Here is a 16020-nt window from a genome sequence, read left to right on the forward strand (position 1 = left end):
GTGTCTCCCTGTTCAAGATGGTGGATGGTACAGGGCAGGCTAAGAGGTGCACCTTAAGTGTCCTGCCTCTGTGGCTTTATCTTTGCATATGTGGCAGTGTCAGCTCAATGGCACGACAGGGCTCCTCTGCTGCTCTTTGAAGTAGAGGCTTGCCAGGGGAAATAGGCACACAGATGTAGCCTCCTTCCTAACCCTCAAGTGCAATCTATTTTGTATTCCTTGAGCTCTCAGCTTCCACTGTTTTTGTCAGATAGCAGACTTCCTTACTGGGAGATACACTCATTCCATGAGCCCAGGCCTGACCCACACGAACTGGGTGCAACAGTGGGCTGAAAACATGAGGACTGGACTCAAGAGTGTCCAGCTTGAACTTCTTTTCCAACTGCCTTATACAGATACTCAAAAAACAAAACAAAACAAAAAACCACAAGCTAGAAAAAGCAAGGATTCTATCCAAAGCACATTTTATACTAAAATACAAAGGCCAGGTGCAGTGGCTCACACCTGTAACTCCAGCATTTTTGGAGGCTGAGGCAGGAGAATTGAGTGAGGCCAGGAGTTGGAGGCCAACCTGGGTAAGATAGACCTCATCTCTACAAAAAGTCAAAAACTTAGCTAGTCTTGGTGATACGTGCCTGTAGTCTCAGCTACTTGCTCGGGAGGCTGAGGCAGGAGGATTGCTTAGGCCCAGGAGTTCGAAGCTGCAGTGACCTATGATTGTGCCACTGCACTCCAGCCTGGGCAACAGCAAGACCCTGTCTGTAAAAAAACAACAAAAAAATTAAACCATAAAAATAAGACATGCTAGAGTAAGAGATGGGCCTGGAAAAATATTGATAGAGATCAGCCCATATGTTGAGGGGAAAAAATAAAGGCAATCCTCTACATATATCAATACTGTTTTCTGGGTTTTCAAGAGAAATCCCTTGAAGGTAGACAAAATGGTAAATGTCACAAGAATAAAAATCAAAGCCTGCAAGTTGACTGCTGCAGACAGAATGGAGAAACTTGTTGTTTTGGTTGGCCTGATGGTCCACTTTATTTTTTTTTTTTTAAACAGATGCCATGTTTTAGTAGCCTTCTCAGTGGGATGCCAACTTTATAGGCTTTTGCAAAGTGAAACGGGGCATTCATTTTATTTCTTTTAACCTTTGGAAATGATCTCATGTGTGTGTTTCTCTTTTTTTGGACTTGTCATTCAAATGTTTAATTTAAACATGTCACATTTGATATTCCTCCTCCTCCTGTCCTCACCCCCATCCACATGTGCGCACACTGCGTGGACTGATTGCCCCTTGGGCTCATATGTTGGAATCGACCAGGTAGGCCAGCCCTGCCATTGGGGCATTAGTAAATGTGCCTGTGCGTGGGTCTCGGTCCAACACAGTTGATATACATTTGTTTACCTGTTATAGTTGCAAGTTGTACAGGCTGACATTGCCTCGATCGACAGTGATGCTGTCGTTCACCCGACAAACACTGACTTCTACATCGGTGGTGAAGTAGGTAATGCCTAGCCGGGTGCTGCCGAGTGTGTGTGTGCATGGTCAGTCGGCCGCTGCAGACAGCTTGATCCTTTGACAGCTATGCAGGGCTGCATTCATTTCACACTTCCAGCTGTCCTGACCTTCCCAAGGTCTCCTGTCCCTGGGTTGTGAACCTGAGTAATAAAGCTAGCTGTCAGCCAGGATGTGATGCATCCTGGCTGATGCAGCTCACAGATGGACATTTCTGGTTTGAAAACTGGTTCAGCAGAATCATTTCTTCACCTGCCCCACAAGGCTCAGCTTTGTTGGAGACTGGGTTCACAGATGATTTCAGCTGCAGGAACAATACAGTCACATGGACCGAGTTGCATCCAAGACCACCTCCATGCACTCTGAAGAGCAGACAAACACAGATCCCTGTGCACAGGTCACCACCCCCACCCCCGCAACCCCTGCCAATCTGTCTCCATGTCAGAAGCACGCTTGTTCCTGAAAATGGCCTTAAAGCCTCAGGTGCACAAGGAGGACCCTTTCCAAATGCTTGCCCACACTTAGGGTTCTCAGACTTCAGGTGCATGAAAATCACCTCAATCTGACATGGTATCTTTAGACTACTCATAAGAAACATTATCCTAGACCCAGAAAGCACCTTCCTTTCCCCTGGCAGCTGATAAATGTAGGTTGATTCCTAGTGTGCTAAATAGCTGAGGGTGGCCAAGACAGAGGGCACTTGAGATGCCATATCCCGAGGCTGCAGATTCCTGGCAGGAGAATCAAACAGTATTCTGCTTTAAGAACACACTGAGGGGCCTGTCTGAGGAGGCGGCACCCACGTGTGATAGAAAAAAGCACAGCTTTGGAGCTAGGTGGAAGGAACTGGAGTTCTACTGTCACCATTTACTGATCATGGGGCCTGGGCAAGTCACTTCACTCCTCAGTGCTTCAGGCTCCCTATCTATAAAGTAATGGTAATGATGGGAATTACATTAAATGTAAGCAAAGCACCTTGTTTTGTAAAGCCTGGCTCATGATTGGTGCCTGCTGTAAGGTATCACTCATGTGTATATATGATTTTTATGGTAGATGTGCTGGTCCTGAGAGCAGCACTCTGAGTGTGGATTCAAATGCCAGCTTCCAGAGTGAATGGTTACATTTCCAGTCAGCAGACAGTGAAGTCATCTGGAAGGATGAGGAGATCGGGATTTTCACAAGGGTCCTGGATGCTAGATGTGCAGTAGCTCATAATCACTGGCTGCCCGGCTCTGCTTGGCATCACTAGCAAAGACTGCTAGTTCAGTCTTCCCCAGCCACTGCAATTTGGACTAACCACTCTCCTGGGTATTTTGGATTTTGGACATGGATGGAAAGACAAACTAGATGGAAAGTCAGAATTTGCCAAGTCTGCCAGGCCAAAATGAAATCGGGCTGTAGGCAATTAAACTCCCCTTTCACAAGACTTTGGAGGAGTTAAAGAGCTCCAAAGTCAGGTAGCTTAAGAGAAAGATGCTTCCTTTTTTAACCAAATGAACATTTGATGGGAGGGAAGTGCTTATTTAGAGAAAAATAAATAAGGGCTTGTCTTTGTCATAGCTGGGAGTTACTAAGGCCTGGCTTCATCCTGCCATCCAGGACATTTGGTGAAATGGGAATTATGCAACTTTCTAGGCAAAAGTATCTTACCCAGGTCCAGGGAGAAGAGAAAGTTGACCTGCCTGCTGCAGGCTGAGGAAGGCCGTGCCCATCAGGATTAGCCATGCCAGGAAGCAGAGTTGCAGCTTTGAGACAGGGCTGAAGCCTTGGGGGAGTAGCAGGCAGACCTAATTGGGCCACCCAGCAGAGCCCAGTCCTTCCTGAATTGTGACTGGAATAGATCTCTTTGGAATAAGGATGGTGCTAATGCTTTTCCTCTGACATGTTTGCCTACAACCCATTGATAAGCACAGGGTGGGGAATTATTAGCCTCCAAGCCACAGGAGCAACCTGGGTCCAAAAGCTTGCCCAGGACCCTGGCACACATCACTCACCGACAGTGTCACACCTGCAGAAATCTTCAGCAGCTTCAGACACCCCAACTGGCCAAGGCAGAAAGACTGCCAGATCAGAACCCAGTCTTCCAAAGCCCCTCAGGGCTTTTTCTGCCCAGCGGACCAGTCCAAACCAGTACTGACCCCAGATATCTTTTACAATGCCAATGCTAAACCAGATTCCTACGTGGCCTCAATTGGTTCCAGCTCCCACTTTGATGTGTGAGAGGAGAAAAGAGGAAGCTAGTAATCACTCCATTTCTCATATTTGGTGTGAAGTCCCGAGACTGCTGGAAGAAGGAATCCGAGTGCAGGAATGCTTAGCCCCAGTGATTAACTTTTACCCATCAAAAGTTCTTTCTAACAGTGAAATAGACCACAGGCCTAGCCTGACATTTGTCCAAGCCTAAATTTTCGCTTAGGCTGTTTTGAACACTGATACTTATGCCTGCTTTCTAAGCATGAAATAATGTTCTTGTTCTCATGGGAGTAACATATGTTTATGCTTGGGGGCAAATAAGCCAATTGCTTTATGATTAACCCTGAAGTTAAGCCTCAAAAGCAAGAGTCTTACAATAAGAGTGTTGACAATATGGTTGAAAATGGGCCTGTTTCTTGTTAAAAAGTACACGTGTGTCTACATGAACATGTGCATACATATGTGTGTGTAGGAGTCAAGTCCTGACTGGGTTGATTGCCTGCAATCTAGGGTTCAGTTTTTAAGTTTGGGAAATGCATTTAAGTGTATTTTAACTTGGAAATTTCACTTTTAATTAAAGCAATATTTATAAGTAAAATTTTTAAACACTCTTCCTAAGATAAAATACCTTTAATTATAAATCAGCCCATTTTCTTAAATATTTTAGAAAGGAGTTGGTAATCATGATAAAGTAAAAACGATATTTTACCTTTCAAATTTCTCAGTTCTCACCAAAGAGTTAAATTTAATAAAGAATGAGAACCCTAACTAGTCCAGCCTCCAGTGTTTTTGTTGCCCTGCCTCAAGCTGGAGAATGGGTTTAAGCGTGAAGGCTAGACTGGGCCCCAGGGGCAGCAGTGTGTGGAATCCAGCTGGTTCCGGCTCCAGATTCCTTTTTCTCAGCTGCAGGGATAGTTTAGGTGAACCTGTATTGGGGTCTTACTTGCCTGGGTTGCATCCACTTTGTGGTGGTGGAGTTGGGCTCTAAGCCCCTAGCCTGCTTCCTCCAGTGCATGGTCCATTCAGCTGCCACCTCTGATGCTGACTTTACTAGAAACATGCAGCAGCAACAGGTGTGACATTCTCACTCTGCCATTTAAAGTCTGTGCTGCTTTTCAGGACAGGTAAAGGCAGGAGGGCAGTCTGAGATCATGAAGAGTAACACAAAATCCTACCTCAAGGATGCTAAGTTTGTACCACCCTCTCTCAGACACAGCTGAGAGCTCCCCTGGGCTGTGGCTGCTGGTCATATTTATCTGTACACCCCAGGTTTCCTACAGCGGGTGGGTACAGGCCCAGTCCTAGCCATTAGCCCTGGTTTGTATTTGGGACAAGGCCCAAGTTGTTTCCTCTTCTTCCCAGACACCTCCTGGGGTTAGTTCACCCCTGCAGAACAAACATTCAAAGGAGGCAAGTTTCACTAAGATAATTAGCCCTAATCATCGCAGGGTGACTCCAAAGAGAATTTGGGCTGGTGCATTCCGATATACCTTGACCGTCCCGTACCAGAACTGTGCCAGGTGCACCTGGAATTTTCCAAGACAAATGTGAATCTTAAGGGGAGTATTTTGTCCTCCTGTGAGGAAAAGTACTTTAAAATGTGCAAAACTGAGGAATCAGAGCTTAAGGAAGACTCAGACCCCATTTTAGCCAAACTTGAAAGGCTGATCTTGTTGCTAACTTTGATTGCCACTTGCTATCCCACATGAGCATCAACTCAGAGTTCTCATAGGTGTTGGTGATCTTGTTTGGGAACTTGGTTTTCACAGCAGAAATTAATTACTTAGCAAGTGCCCTAATTGAAGAAAATACATTGCTCCCAACCTCCATTGGCTTTTATTAAAGAATCTGGTCCTGAGCAGTTAGACATCCTCCTTTCCAAGCTTTTTATAGCATACAGATTAATCTTTAAGCTCTGCTTCTGATGTTGCCCTTCTTTACTGAAAACAATTCTGAATCATTAGTGTAATTAAGAAAATACCGTCTGAGGCCATTTTTATTTTGTATTTGCATATGAGACCAAAGCTGCAAAACAGGAACTAAGCACGGTAATAATGCTGGTCCAAAAAGGTGGACAAGTATGAACACTTCCTTCTAGGCCTACTGCCAAGAGGAGAGCTGGCCTCTCGATGGGACCATTGTGTGCTGCTGAAACCTCCTTACTTGGGGGTTCTCCCCAGAGACAGAGAAGAAAACCCAAGGCAGGCATTAGTCTTGGAAACCAGTACCAGCTGGTATCTCATGCCAGTGAAAAGCATCCAGGACAAGCATGTTTGCAAAAAAAAAAACAAGCATCTCCTGTCTCTTTCACATCTCTGTCACATCCGTGATCACCCTGAGTCAGACCCAAATAAGGGGCAGCAGAGACAGCCAGATGAAGCAGCAATGTGAGGGTAGTAACTGGTGATGACAAGCCCTTCTCAATCTTTACTAACTCAGCCAAGGCTTAGTTCCTGTTTTGCAGCCTGATAGAAATTTAATAGATCATTTGAAGTATGTAATCACCTGACATGCTAAGTGTGTGTGCCAGAGACACAGAATGGCAACCTGACCCCACCCTGTCCTTGTCTAGGAAACACGCTGGAGAAGAAAGGTGGCAAGGAGTTTGTGGAAGCTGTCCTGGAACTCCGGAAAAAGAACGGGCCCTTGGAAGTAGCTGGAGGTGAGGTGGGAAAGCCACCGTGCTTATTTGGTTGTGGCACATGCAGTATTAGGAAAACCATTTTGTGAGATGGCTTAGAATTTAGAGGTGCATGGCAATACAGCCGCATTCAAGATGGAGGCCAAGGACAGCCTGTAGCTTTATAACTTAGAGTTTCATCACATGCAGGTTGTCTGGGAAAATCACCTTTGAATTTTTTTATTACTTAAAATAGCTCCTATATGTTTGATGTCTAGATCTCAAATTTTAAGAAATTATAGGAGCTGAGTTTGGTACACATCTAAGAGCTGAGAGGGAGTGATACTGAGCCATTTGCAAAACTGCTGGTGAGAGATGCTAATTAAAAATCTTCAGCCATCCATGTTTGTAATAGGAAACGTATAAGTACACGTTTCTCATTTGCCAATTACACCTTCCCTGGTATAAGGGGAAGAAAACGACTTGGCATCTGATGTGGGGAGAACTACTGCTAAGACCTGGAGGCAGGGTACTTTTATTGCTTCAGGCCTGAATTTAGGTGGTCATTTGGGGTATACAGGACAGAGGACCTCCTGAGGACCTGAGAGTTGAGTCAGTGGGGAGACCCGGCTCAACCACCAACTGTGTGAGGACAGATCACCCATTTCCTCACTTTGGGCTCTGGTTTTCTCTTCTTACTACCCGATTCCAATGCCTATCCTGTCTTTTAAATCCTCTGTTTTAAAAATGAATCTTAACTAAAGTTGGACATTGATAATTTTCGCATAAGCTCTCTCTTGGAGGGTCCACCAGGCCTTGCCCCTCTATTCCTAGTGACAAATGACACCCCTTTCAGGCTAGTCTCAGGATCCAGAAGGATTCCCTTTGCTGATCTGTGCCTTTGACCTCTGCTCTGCCACTTCTGTTTTGCCTGCAAGGGGCATGACATACAGGGCACTAATTATAAAGTTCTTCCAGGCAGTACCACCAAAGTCCCACACTGTACAAGGGAAGGCATACACAGTTTTAACTACCTAGCCAGGGGCAGCTGGCCTTTCCCCAGTCCCTTTAAAACACCTGTTTGACCAGCCTGTGGGTCTCTTCCCATCAGGGTTCCAGCTTGAGTCCTGCTGGTAGCCCTTGGCACAAGGCCTGGTAGGAGGCAGCCTGGTGCTGCCATGTACCAAACTCTGTGGGAAACCTCAGCCACAGCAGATGCAAACCCATTAGGTGTAGCATGGTTCAAGATATTTTTGCTTGTTTCAATAACACTTTTGTTTTTGATTTTAACAGCTACTTTAGAAACTGCTTTAAAATAATTTTGAAAGTATAAAGAGGCAAATAAAACATACTCCTGTTCCACTGTGCAAAATAGTCACTGTTAATGTTTCTTTCCAGTCTTTTTCTATGCATAGTTTAGCCATGACTTCTCATGGGGATAAACCCACTGGTTTAATTCAATGCCGTAATGTCAGGTTTTTGTAGGTCAGCCCAGAGTTCTCAAGCCCAATCACAAAGCAGAGCCAGGACTCAAATTCATGCCCTGTGACTGAGCTGTTTCTACTGTACCATGAGACACTACCCACAAATCGCTCCTTCTCCATTATCTACCACACGACCATAACAACACATACCCCTTGTAAAGATATTCCATAAAAAAAAAAAATGGGTTTCAGAAATACGCAACCAAATACAAAAAGTTTGGATGTTTTACTTTAGCAGTGGTATGGAGACTCTAATGTGCTCCTGTATAGAAGCATAGCATGCAGCACCCCCTAAACCCAGTGCCCCCAAAACCTTCTTTGCAGAGCATCTATGGACGGGGATTCTGGAACATGCTCTGGGAGACATGGTACTTTGCAGTTTGTGGCAGACCCCAGGCCTGTGTCCTTAGATCTGGCAAGGGAAAGGCAAGTCTTTTTGGTGGAGATGTATAGCTGGAAAGGGGCCCCTCTTCTCTTCTAGGAAAAGAAAAAACAGTTCCTTAACTAAGCTAATTCTGCCACAAACAGGATCAGTTATTCACACAGTGAGGCCATCTTCAGCAGGGAGAAGACAATGGCAGCGGAGATGCTGGTCAGTTTGCTTAGCAGATCATTTAAAGCAGTTGCTTCCCTGGTAGCTTTGTCCTGAATTGGGTCTGGGAGATTTAGAGAATACATCATAGTAGAGACAAATACATCATATTGGTGTGCAAGTCGATAATTAGCACACCAGTCGACTTAAAGAAGAAGGGTTGGAAACCCAAAACAATTATTTTAAGGCTGCAGATGTTCTGACACGTTTAGTTGAGTTTATGTTCAGTTGAGTTAGATGGGTAAGGCTCTGCCTCTGGGAGAACTGTGTAAGCTTTCTGAGAGTGGAGAGAGGCTTACTACAAACTTGGTCAAAATTCCTGGTGGTGACATATTGTAATGCCAACTTTCCAAGGGTGTGGCTTGGCTTGGCTCCCCTCTTCAAGTGAAAAGACTAAATGATGAGCAGTTCTTGGCTCGAGCTCACGTTGGAATCACAACGCAGCAGACAGCTGTGGAACTCCTCAGACACAGACCATTGGAGGGCCCAGGAAGACGTATGGTGGCAGGGGAGTGGGTCTGTGTTTGGCATCTTGTGCTTTGTAGTGAACCAGAGCTCACTATTTCTGTTTCATCCCCCCACCACTAGCTGCCGTAAGCGCAGGTCACGGCCTGCCTGCCAAGTTTGTGATCCACTGTAATAGTCCAGTCTGGGGTGCAGACAAGTGTGAAGAACTTCTGGAAAAGACAGTGAAAAACTGCTTGGCCCTGGCTGATGATAAGAAGCTGAAATCCATTGCATTTCCATCCATCGGCAGCGGCAGGTAGGGGCACATGCTTGTTACATATCAGTCATGGGTGTGTCTCTCTGCGCACACATCGCCCATAACTGTGGTGCTGTCACTCTGTGCAAGGCCCGCGGTGGCTGCCTTAACCAAGGAGACCAGAAGCACGACATAGGGAAGAATGCAGACATTAAATGATGGTGAGGGACAATTAGAGAGATCCAAATCCCAAGGATGATATAAAACTTCAGTTTTGATAGCAAATGTCATCACAGAAGGGGACCCCAGGGTGTACTGGGACCACAGAAATGGCACCTCAGAGAGCAAGTTTTGAAGGGCACAGTGACTTAGATGGGTGGAGAAGATCTGGAGGTATGAATAACAGGGATACAAATGAACAGCTTGGCTGTCTCAGAATAAGTCTATAGCTGTGTTACAGTCTGCCACCCAAACCACAGTATTCTTTGGATAAAGCCCTCTACCCCTTTCCTTTCTACTCACAAGCATCTTCCACCTCCTGAGAACCTGCGTCTCTACATGACTCACTGTCTTACTGCCCTAGGTAACCCTGCTGGTCTGCTAATGAGGTAATGGGACCTGGTGGAATGGAATGGAGAATTACGTGAGATTTAAACAGGGCTGGGCCCTACTCCACTTCCTGTCCCAGAAAATCCCCAGGTAGACTCACCAAGGTCTTCACGAGCAACACAACTGCCCCTAAGACATACACATACCCAGAGAACCACCATGCGAGAAGTCTAGTTTTTTGACAGCTGATGATGCAGGTAGGGCTCAGGGCAACCCCCTCAATACCTCCCTGGTTGTACACCCCGAAGATGTCAGCAAATAACCTATCAGGTTCCTGCCTGTTGGAGCAGCACTGCACTCTGGCTTAGGGGTCAGGCCTGGAGTTGCGTCCTGGCTTGACCACTAACCAGGTGAGTGATGACATGTAAATTAATCCTTTTCTGAGAAGTTGGCATAATAATCCCCCCATGCAGTGTATCAGGGTTGCTCTAGAAATTAAAGGAGCTCTTAGAAGGCAGAGTGCTTTCAGAAATGTGTCCCATGATGCAGACATGAGGACCTGTCAGGGCAGAGCCACCTCTGAGATTGTGTCCCACTGACCATCACTATTGTCCTCCTACCAAGGGTCTAAGTCCAAGGCCTCTGGAAGGCTCAAGGTCTGCATTGGGCACTGAAGCAAAAAGAAACTGGCCTTTAGAGGCTGCAGCTGTTAACAACTTGCACCCAAGAGGAGCCATAACCTGGGGTTCTGTGTTGGCAGATGGCTCACTTTGGACAGAGTACCTGCCACTGCTCCTGGGGCTTCCCATCCCAGCTTGTGAGCCGTCTGGGGTCTTTGCCCATCAGCCCCTCCCAGCACCCAAGGAAGGCGGGGCTGTGTAGCACCAACTGCCTGTGACCCTGCAGGCTGTTCTTTCCTTCTGGGTGAGCCTGAGCAACGGTCCTCAGAACCATGTCATGAACTGATAGAAAGCTGCTCTCTCAAACACTTTCCTTCCAAACTTTCGAGAGGACAGAGACTACATTTTGCCATTTTCCGCTTAGGCAGGCCTCGTGATTTTGCCTCCTGCATGCTGCCATCACTGAGGTCCCACACCTCAAGTACTGGTGGCAGAACTAGTACGGGGTGGGCTTCCTGTCACTTGACATTCTGCCTAGCAAAAGACCCTGTCCACAGGCAGATGGGCACTGCCACCATTCCCCAGGGCTTTCTGTGGCCAAGGCCATGTGTGACTGGAAGGGCCCACCAGTACCAGGCTCTGGGGGAAAGATCTCCGGTTGCGCCTGAACCTTCTCTGGAGCCTCTATCACTGCCTGCCACCCATTGCTGCCCCCACTTCTCCCAGTCAAGGGAAAAACAGAAGAATGAGCATTTCCTCAGCAGCCCCTCACCAGTCGGTGAGCTATGGGCAGGCTTGCCTCCCCGTTCCCTGGCCTTGCATCTCTGGGCTGTCTGGTCCTGGAGCTCTGTGAGTAAGGCCCCTCAGCTCTCCTGTCCTGTGTGACCTTTGGTTAAATGAATCAACCTCTCTGCCCTGGTCTGCCTTATCAGCAAGTGAGACTGTAGGGACTGCCCTTCCTCACAGATGGTTCTGAGTCTCAGTTAATTAGTGCTTCGGATGCACTTTGATCTGCTCTAATGAAAGGTGCTTCCGAAGAGGGAGGCAATAGGAAACTTTATTGGAGGTAATAATTTCACACCCTTTCATATGGGTATTGAGAAATTTTTAATTGAAGCATAAAAGTAATTCTCATAAAAGAGCATCTGTTATTACAAACTTATTTACATTTTTCATGGAGTAAAAGGTAGGAATAAAAATAATCAATTGAAAGCTTTAAGGGGGGAAATGCCCAAGGCAGCACATGTGTACAGCTACCCAGGCCACATCTGCCAGGCAGACCTCACCCCACAGAGCTGTGTAAACAGCTGCCCTCTCTTTCATGAGTAAAAAAATGGGATTACACCAGAGCCGGCCAGTAAATCACAGTGGGTTTTAGGACGGGAAATAAAACAGCTTGTTTGTTGCATCCAGTGTCTCTGGCATAAAAGTAATGTTGGGATTAAAACAGTATAAATGTAAGCATGTTGGGAGAGAGCCGTTGGTAAAGGATCACTCTCTTAGCTGAGGCCCAGCGACACAGCCTAATGTGGAAGATGACCACAACCACACCTGTGTGATGGCTCCCTCCAGCCTGTCGGCCTTGCTGGGGGCAAGTGAGGCCCTGGCATCTGGACATCCTGTCCTCAGTCATTCTGGTCATGATATTTATGGATACCCCTACTCCCTCAGCTCTGTTTCACATTAGGGGTGACCCCTCTCCAGAGGGGTAGTACATAGAGAATACTAGTTTGGGGCTTTGATTAAACGTTCCTTAGATTTATGAGCTTAAAAGGAAAGTGGTTTATTTTTTTCAAGCTACTATTTATGGATATGTGTTGAGCCCCAGGTACTGTGCTAAACCCTTTATCTGCATTATCTCACAGCAACCCTACAAGGTGAGCATTATTATTCCTTTCAAGGGCAAAGAAACTGAAGCATGGAGGGGTTAAGTAACTCATTTGAGGTCAACTTGTACGTGGTAGAGCAAGAATTTGATCGGAAGCCCTTGGCTTCAGAGCTGTTAGGCTCATGGAACCCCTGCCTCCTGTCACCATTGGTCAGCCAGACCCCAGATCCTACCTCCTCTCATCCCACCACAGGGTTGTCCCCTGCCTGTGTACTCTCTTTGCATAAAACACTACCTGGGAACTCCCTGACCTGCCCAAGTATAGCCATCAGCCTCTTTCTCCTCCTAACCACTGGCCTCAGAGGTGAGATAAAAGGACAGAAACTCAAAGGCCTTTGGCCTTTGAATAGGGGAGAATTTTTCATTTACCCAAAGCCTGGGGGGCCTCGAGTGAGAGGCCACTTTGGGGCTGCCCTATCCCCTCTCTAGCTGCAGGGGGCACAGCTCAGGGGAGTGGTGGCCCCATCACCATTGCTTCTGAATGTTCTCCTTCCTGTATACCGTTGCTCTTGGCTCAGGATCCTAATGACTTCGATCAAAATGGCCTATGTTTGGGGCAACTTCAAACAACCTGGCAATTACTAAAAAATGGTAAAGGCCTAAGAGCAGCCCACAGCACAGTGCGAGGGGGACCTAATCTTAGCAGAAGAATGTCTATACCCTAAGTGACTGACAGACAAAGAATACCAGAATCCACCTCTACTCCTCCCCAGTCATCAAGGGCAAGTTCCCAGTCTGGCTGCTCCAGAAAATCTCCCTGGACTCCCAGGATACAGCCTCTTCCCCTGTGACTCTCTGAGGTCCCTAATGAGCTCCTAACCTGGATTTGCTGCATACCTGCCTGGCCCCAGCCCTGGAAAGTGAGCTCACTGAAAACAGGTGTGTGTGGTGAAGCCCCACTCAAGAAGAGGGCTGAATAGAACTGGGATGTGGTCCTTGGTGGACCTAGAGTTCCTGCATGTCCAGTTAGGACTGTGGGACAGGCATCCAACGTGTACACCCCCAGCTATTACTGAGCAGGCTGACCCAAGAGGGCATCTTGCACTGGCCCTGGGAAACTGAGGTCTAGTACTCTTGGGAAAGGCAAAGGTCATTACACAACTGGAGTGACTTTAGGGAAAGCTCAGATGTCTGTTTTAGTCTGCTCAAGGTCCCAGCCCTATGGTGTAGGAAACACTTGACTCCAGAGGAACTTAAGGAATATTCCATAAACACAACCCACAGGCCAGATCAGGGGCTGAAGAGAGTGGAAACAACACACAGTGCACTCATCTCCTGGGCGGGGCTGATGGTGGCCGCAGCACTGGCAGCCTCATCATCACCACCATTGTCATCATTGCATAGACCCCTGAAACACCTAATTTCTGGTGGAGGAAACTAATGTTTAGAGAGGTTAACACCCTGGCCCACAGCAGCTGGGATTGAAACCCAATTCTGACTCTAGAGTGGAAGCCCTTAGCCCCTCTTGCTCTGCAGCATCTGGTCTGAAAAGAGGGCAGTGCAGCTATAGGACAGAGTGGCCGTCACAGAGGCCAGGCCAGGCAAGAATGGCTATTCAGAGGGGCCGTGGTTATACAAGTAACAAGTGAACCCAGCTGAGAAGCTAAAGATGCAACACCAGTGGGCATGAGTGCACCTGAAAGTAGTCAGTACCGCACCGGGGAGCCTCTGTGTAGTCTCTGCTGCTGCATGCCCACAGTCATGGCCAGCAGCTCTCTGGGTTCCGAGGCCAACATTGTTAGCACAGTGTAACTGCAAGGACAACAGCAGTCACCCAGTCACAGCTATCCCAGGGGCGAGGGTGGAGGAGGTAGTTTTCTACTGCATGAGCCTTTTAAAAAAGCCTTCAAAGCCACCTACTTTATAGACAGTTCCTCTTAATTGAAGACTCTCTGTGCCATGCTTGCTGTGCATTTTCCTGTCCCATACTCTGACTCCATTGCACAGGATGGGGAAACAAGGCACCGAAGCGGGACCACAACTCAAATCCTGTGTGACTCCAGGAAATCCTGAGCTCTTAACCACTCTGCTTCTCTACCCTGGAGGGAGTAGGGCTGTCAGGCCACCCATGCCTCAGAGGCAGACCTGGGTCTGACCTGCCCCAGCTGCTGCGTGTGCTACTGCTGCCTCTGTTTGGAGGCCTCAGGGCTTTGTGTGGAGTGCTCTTGCAGGGCATCTACCTACACACTCCATTTTGCTACAGGCATTCTAACTGGCAGCAAGACGTTTTGAGACCCACCAGCAAATGTTAGGAAAGCCGTTACCTCTGCCGTTCCTTCCTGGCAGCCTGCGCAGTCCAGAGCAGCCACAGTCCCATAGCAGGGTTTCTTTCTTAGGCTGTAGCTTCCTAGGACAGAGGGATGGATTTGTCAACACAGGGTTTTCCTGGAAACAAATCCAGATTCATGTTCACCCACCAACAATCTTGAAATGCTTGCAAGGCCAGGGACATTCCGGTGGAACAGTCTGCTATTAAATGGGAGTGCAGGCAGGTGTGGGCACTGCAAGTCTAAAACATTTGATGCTGACTTCCCTCCCCCATTTGCAGATCCTCAACATCTGGGTCCACCCTGCCAGCTTAGATTATGAAGTCCATGCTGGCTATTTGTAGAACAGCAGTTCCCAAAAGTTGCTAGACCTGCTGAATCAAACTGTTGGGTTTTGACAAGCTCTCCAGAATTCTGATGCAGGCTGAAGTGTGAGAACTGTTGATGTAGAGGAATAGAAAAGAATATTTCCTCACTGAAAGTCACATACCCTTTTGTAAGGATCCAAGGCAGAGGCAGGGAAAGCCCCAGGAGGGGTCTGTGTCAGAAAGCACTGGTCACAGGCAGGAGTGACTGGCACACTTTTGGTGTGTTCCATGGAAACGCCTTGCGACCTCCCAGTCAGCGTGGCATGGCATGGGCCAGGCCACACTGTGTCCACATCATACCACATCTCACCCAGCTTGTGTGGAATGTAGCTAACCATTGGAGACAGCTGCCTGGGCATGCAGCCTGGCTGCAGCTACAGAAGCCCTGCCCCAGGGCTAGCTCAGCTAGGCAGACCATCAGGTCACCTGACAACTGCTATTTGCAGCAGTTCCACAGGCCCTCAGCCCAGCCCCCCGTGCACGTGAGGCTGAGACAGGCAGGAGGGCACCTCACTGCAGGAACCTTGGAGCTGGCAGAGCATAGTCTTGGGCTTCACATGCAGAAAGCAACTTCTCACAGCTCCTCTCAGCACCCTGCAGCCCCCGTTCATCCAGGTCACGTCCACAGACGGGGTTCTGCCTGCTCCAGAAGCTCTTGGCCCCTTGGCTCAAGTGCAGGCTGCAACAAGACTGAGGAGCCCAGCCCATATCTGGAAGCAGCCTGAGCTGCTGGAAAGATGCCCCCCAAAAATGGAAGACTGAGTTTATCTCCTCAAGCAGTTCCCAACATGGCTCAATCCAGATAACCTGTCCTCTGTGCTCCTTGACTCCTGTGACTATAGTGAAGGCAGCTGTGCCTGGTGTGGGCCAAGATTTCAGATCTGCAAATGGCACTGGTGCCAGAGGAATGACCTGTCTGCTCTCAGCAGAGCCCTTTTTCCTTCACTATACATGACACCCACCATCCTGGCCCACCTATTGGTCTAGAATCACCAGGATCTCCCAGGAGGAAGCTGCACAGGTCTAACACCACTCTTGTGGCCAGAGCGGCTCTGGAGCTCTGACGCCTCTCATGGGCAGGGTTGTATGCACTGGCTGCTGCTCTGTGGGTGTGCTCTGTGGCTGAGGAGCTGCCACCTGTGTGTGAAGGAACCGTGGGTTGCCCCCCACTAATTAATTGCCCGCAGGCTCCTTCACATAGGCTGAGGGCACATCTCTT

At 47.9% G+C, this 16020-nt stretch overlaps 1 protein-coding gene and 1 long non-coding RNA gene across 19 annotated transcripts in view; one reads left to right on the plus strand and one right to left on the minus strand.

Annotated features, from left to right (window-relative positions):
* The window catches only part of MACROH2A1 (macroH2A.1 histone), a 65147-nt gene that overhangs the window by 47108 nt on the left and 2019 nt on the right, over positions 1–16020 (plus strand). For 2 of the 4 annotated variants that reach the window (XM_008014496.3, XM_008014497.3), the window contains exons 6-8: positions 1416–1506; positions 6283–6372; positions 8995–9169. In XM_008014496.3, coding sequence (XP_008012687.1) covers positions 1416–1506; positions 6283–6372; positions 8995–9169 — 356 coding nt within the window. The remainder of the gene's footprint in view (positions 1–1415; positions 1507–6282; positions 6373–8994; positions 9170–16020) is intronic. The other 2 variants (XM_008014493.3, XM_008014494.3) reach the window with 1 other exon arrangement.
* Positions 1–16020, minus strand: part of LOC103244569 (uncharacterized) — a 316604-nt gene that overhangs the window by 5156 nt on the left and 295428 nt on the right. For 12 of the 15 annotated variants that reach the window (XR_012090848.1, XR_012090853.1, XR_012090851.1 and 9 more), the window contains 2 exons: positions 14431–14513; positions 9101–9274 (listed from right to left, as the gene is read on the minus strand). This is a non-coding gene — a long non-coding RNA (uncharacterized lncRNA). Of the gene's footprint in view, positions 1–9100; positions 9275–14430; positions 14514–16020 lie in introns of those variants that run through there. The other 3 variants (XR_012090854.1, XR_005243563.2, XR_005243566.1) reach the window with 2 other exon arrangements.

The sequence above is a fragment of the Chlorocebus sabaeus genome, chromosome 23 (genome assembly GCF_047675955.1).
Source record: "Chlorocebus sabaeus isolate Y175 chromosome 23, mChlSab1.0.hap1, whole genome shotgun sequence".
Lineage (NCBI taxonomy): Eukaryota > Metazoa > Chordata > Mammalia > Primates > Cercopithecidae > Chlorocebus > Chlorocebus sabaeus.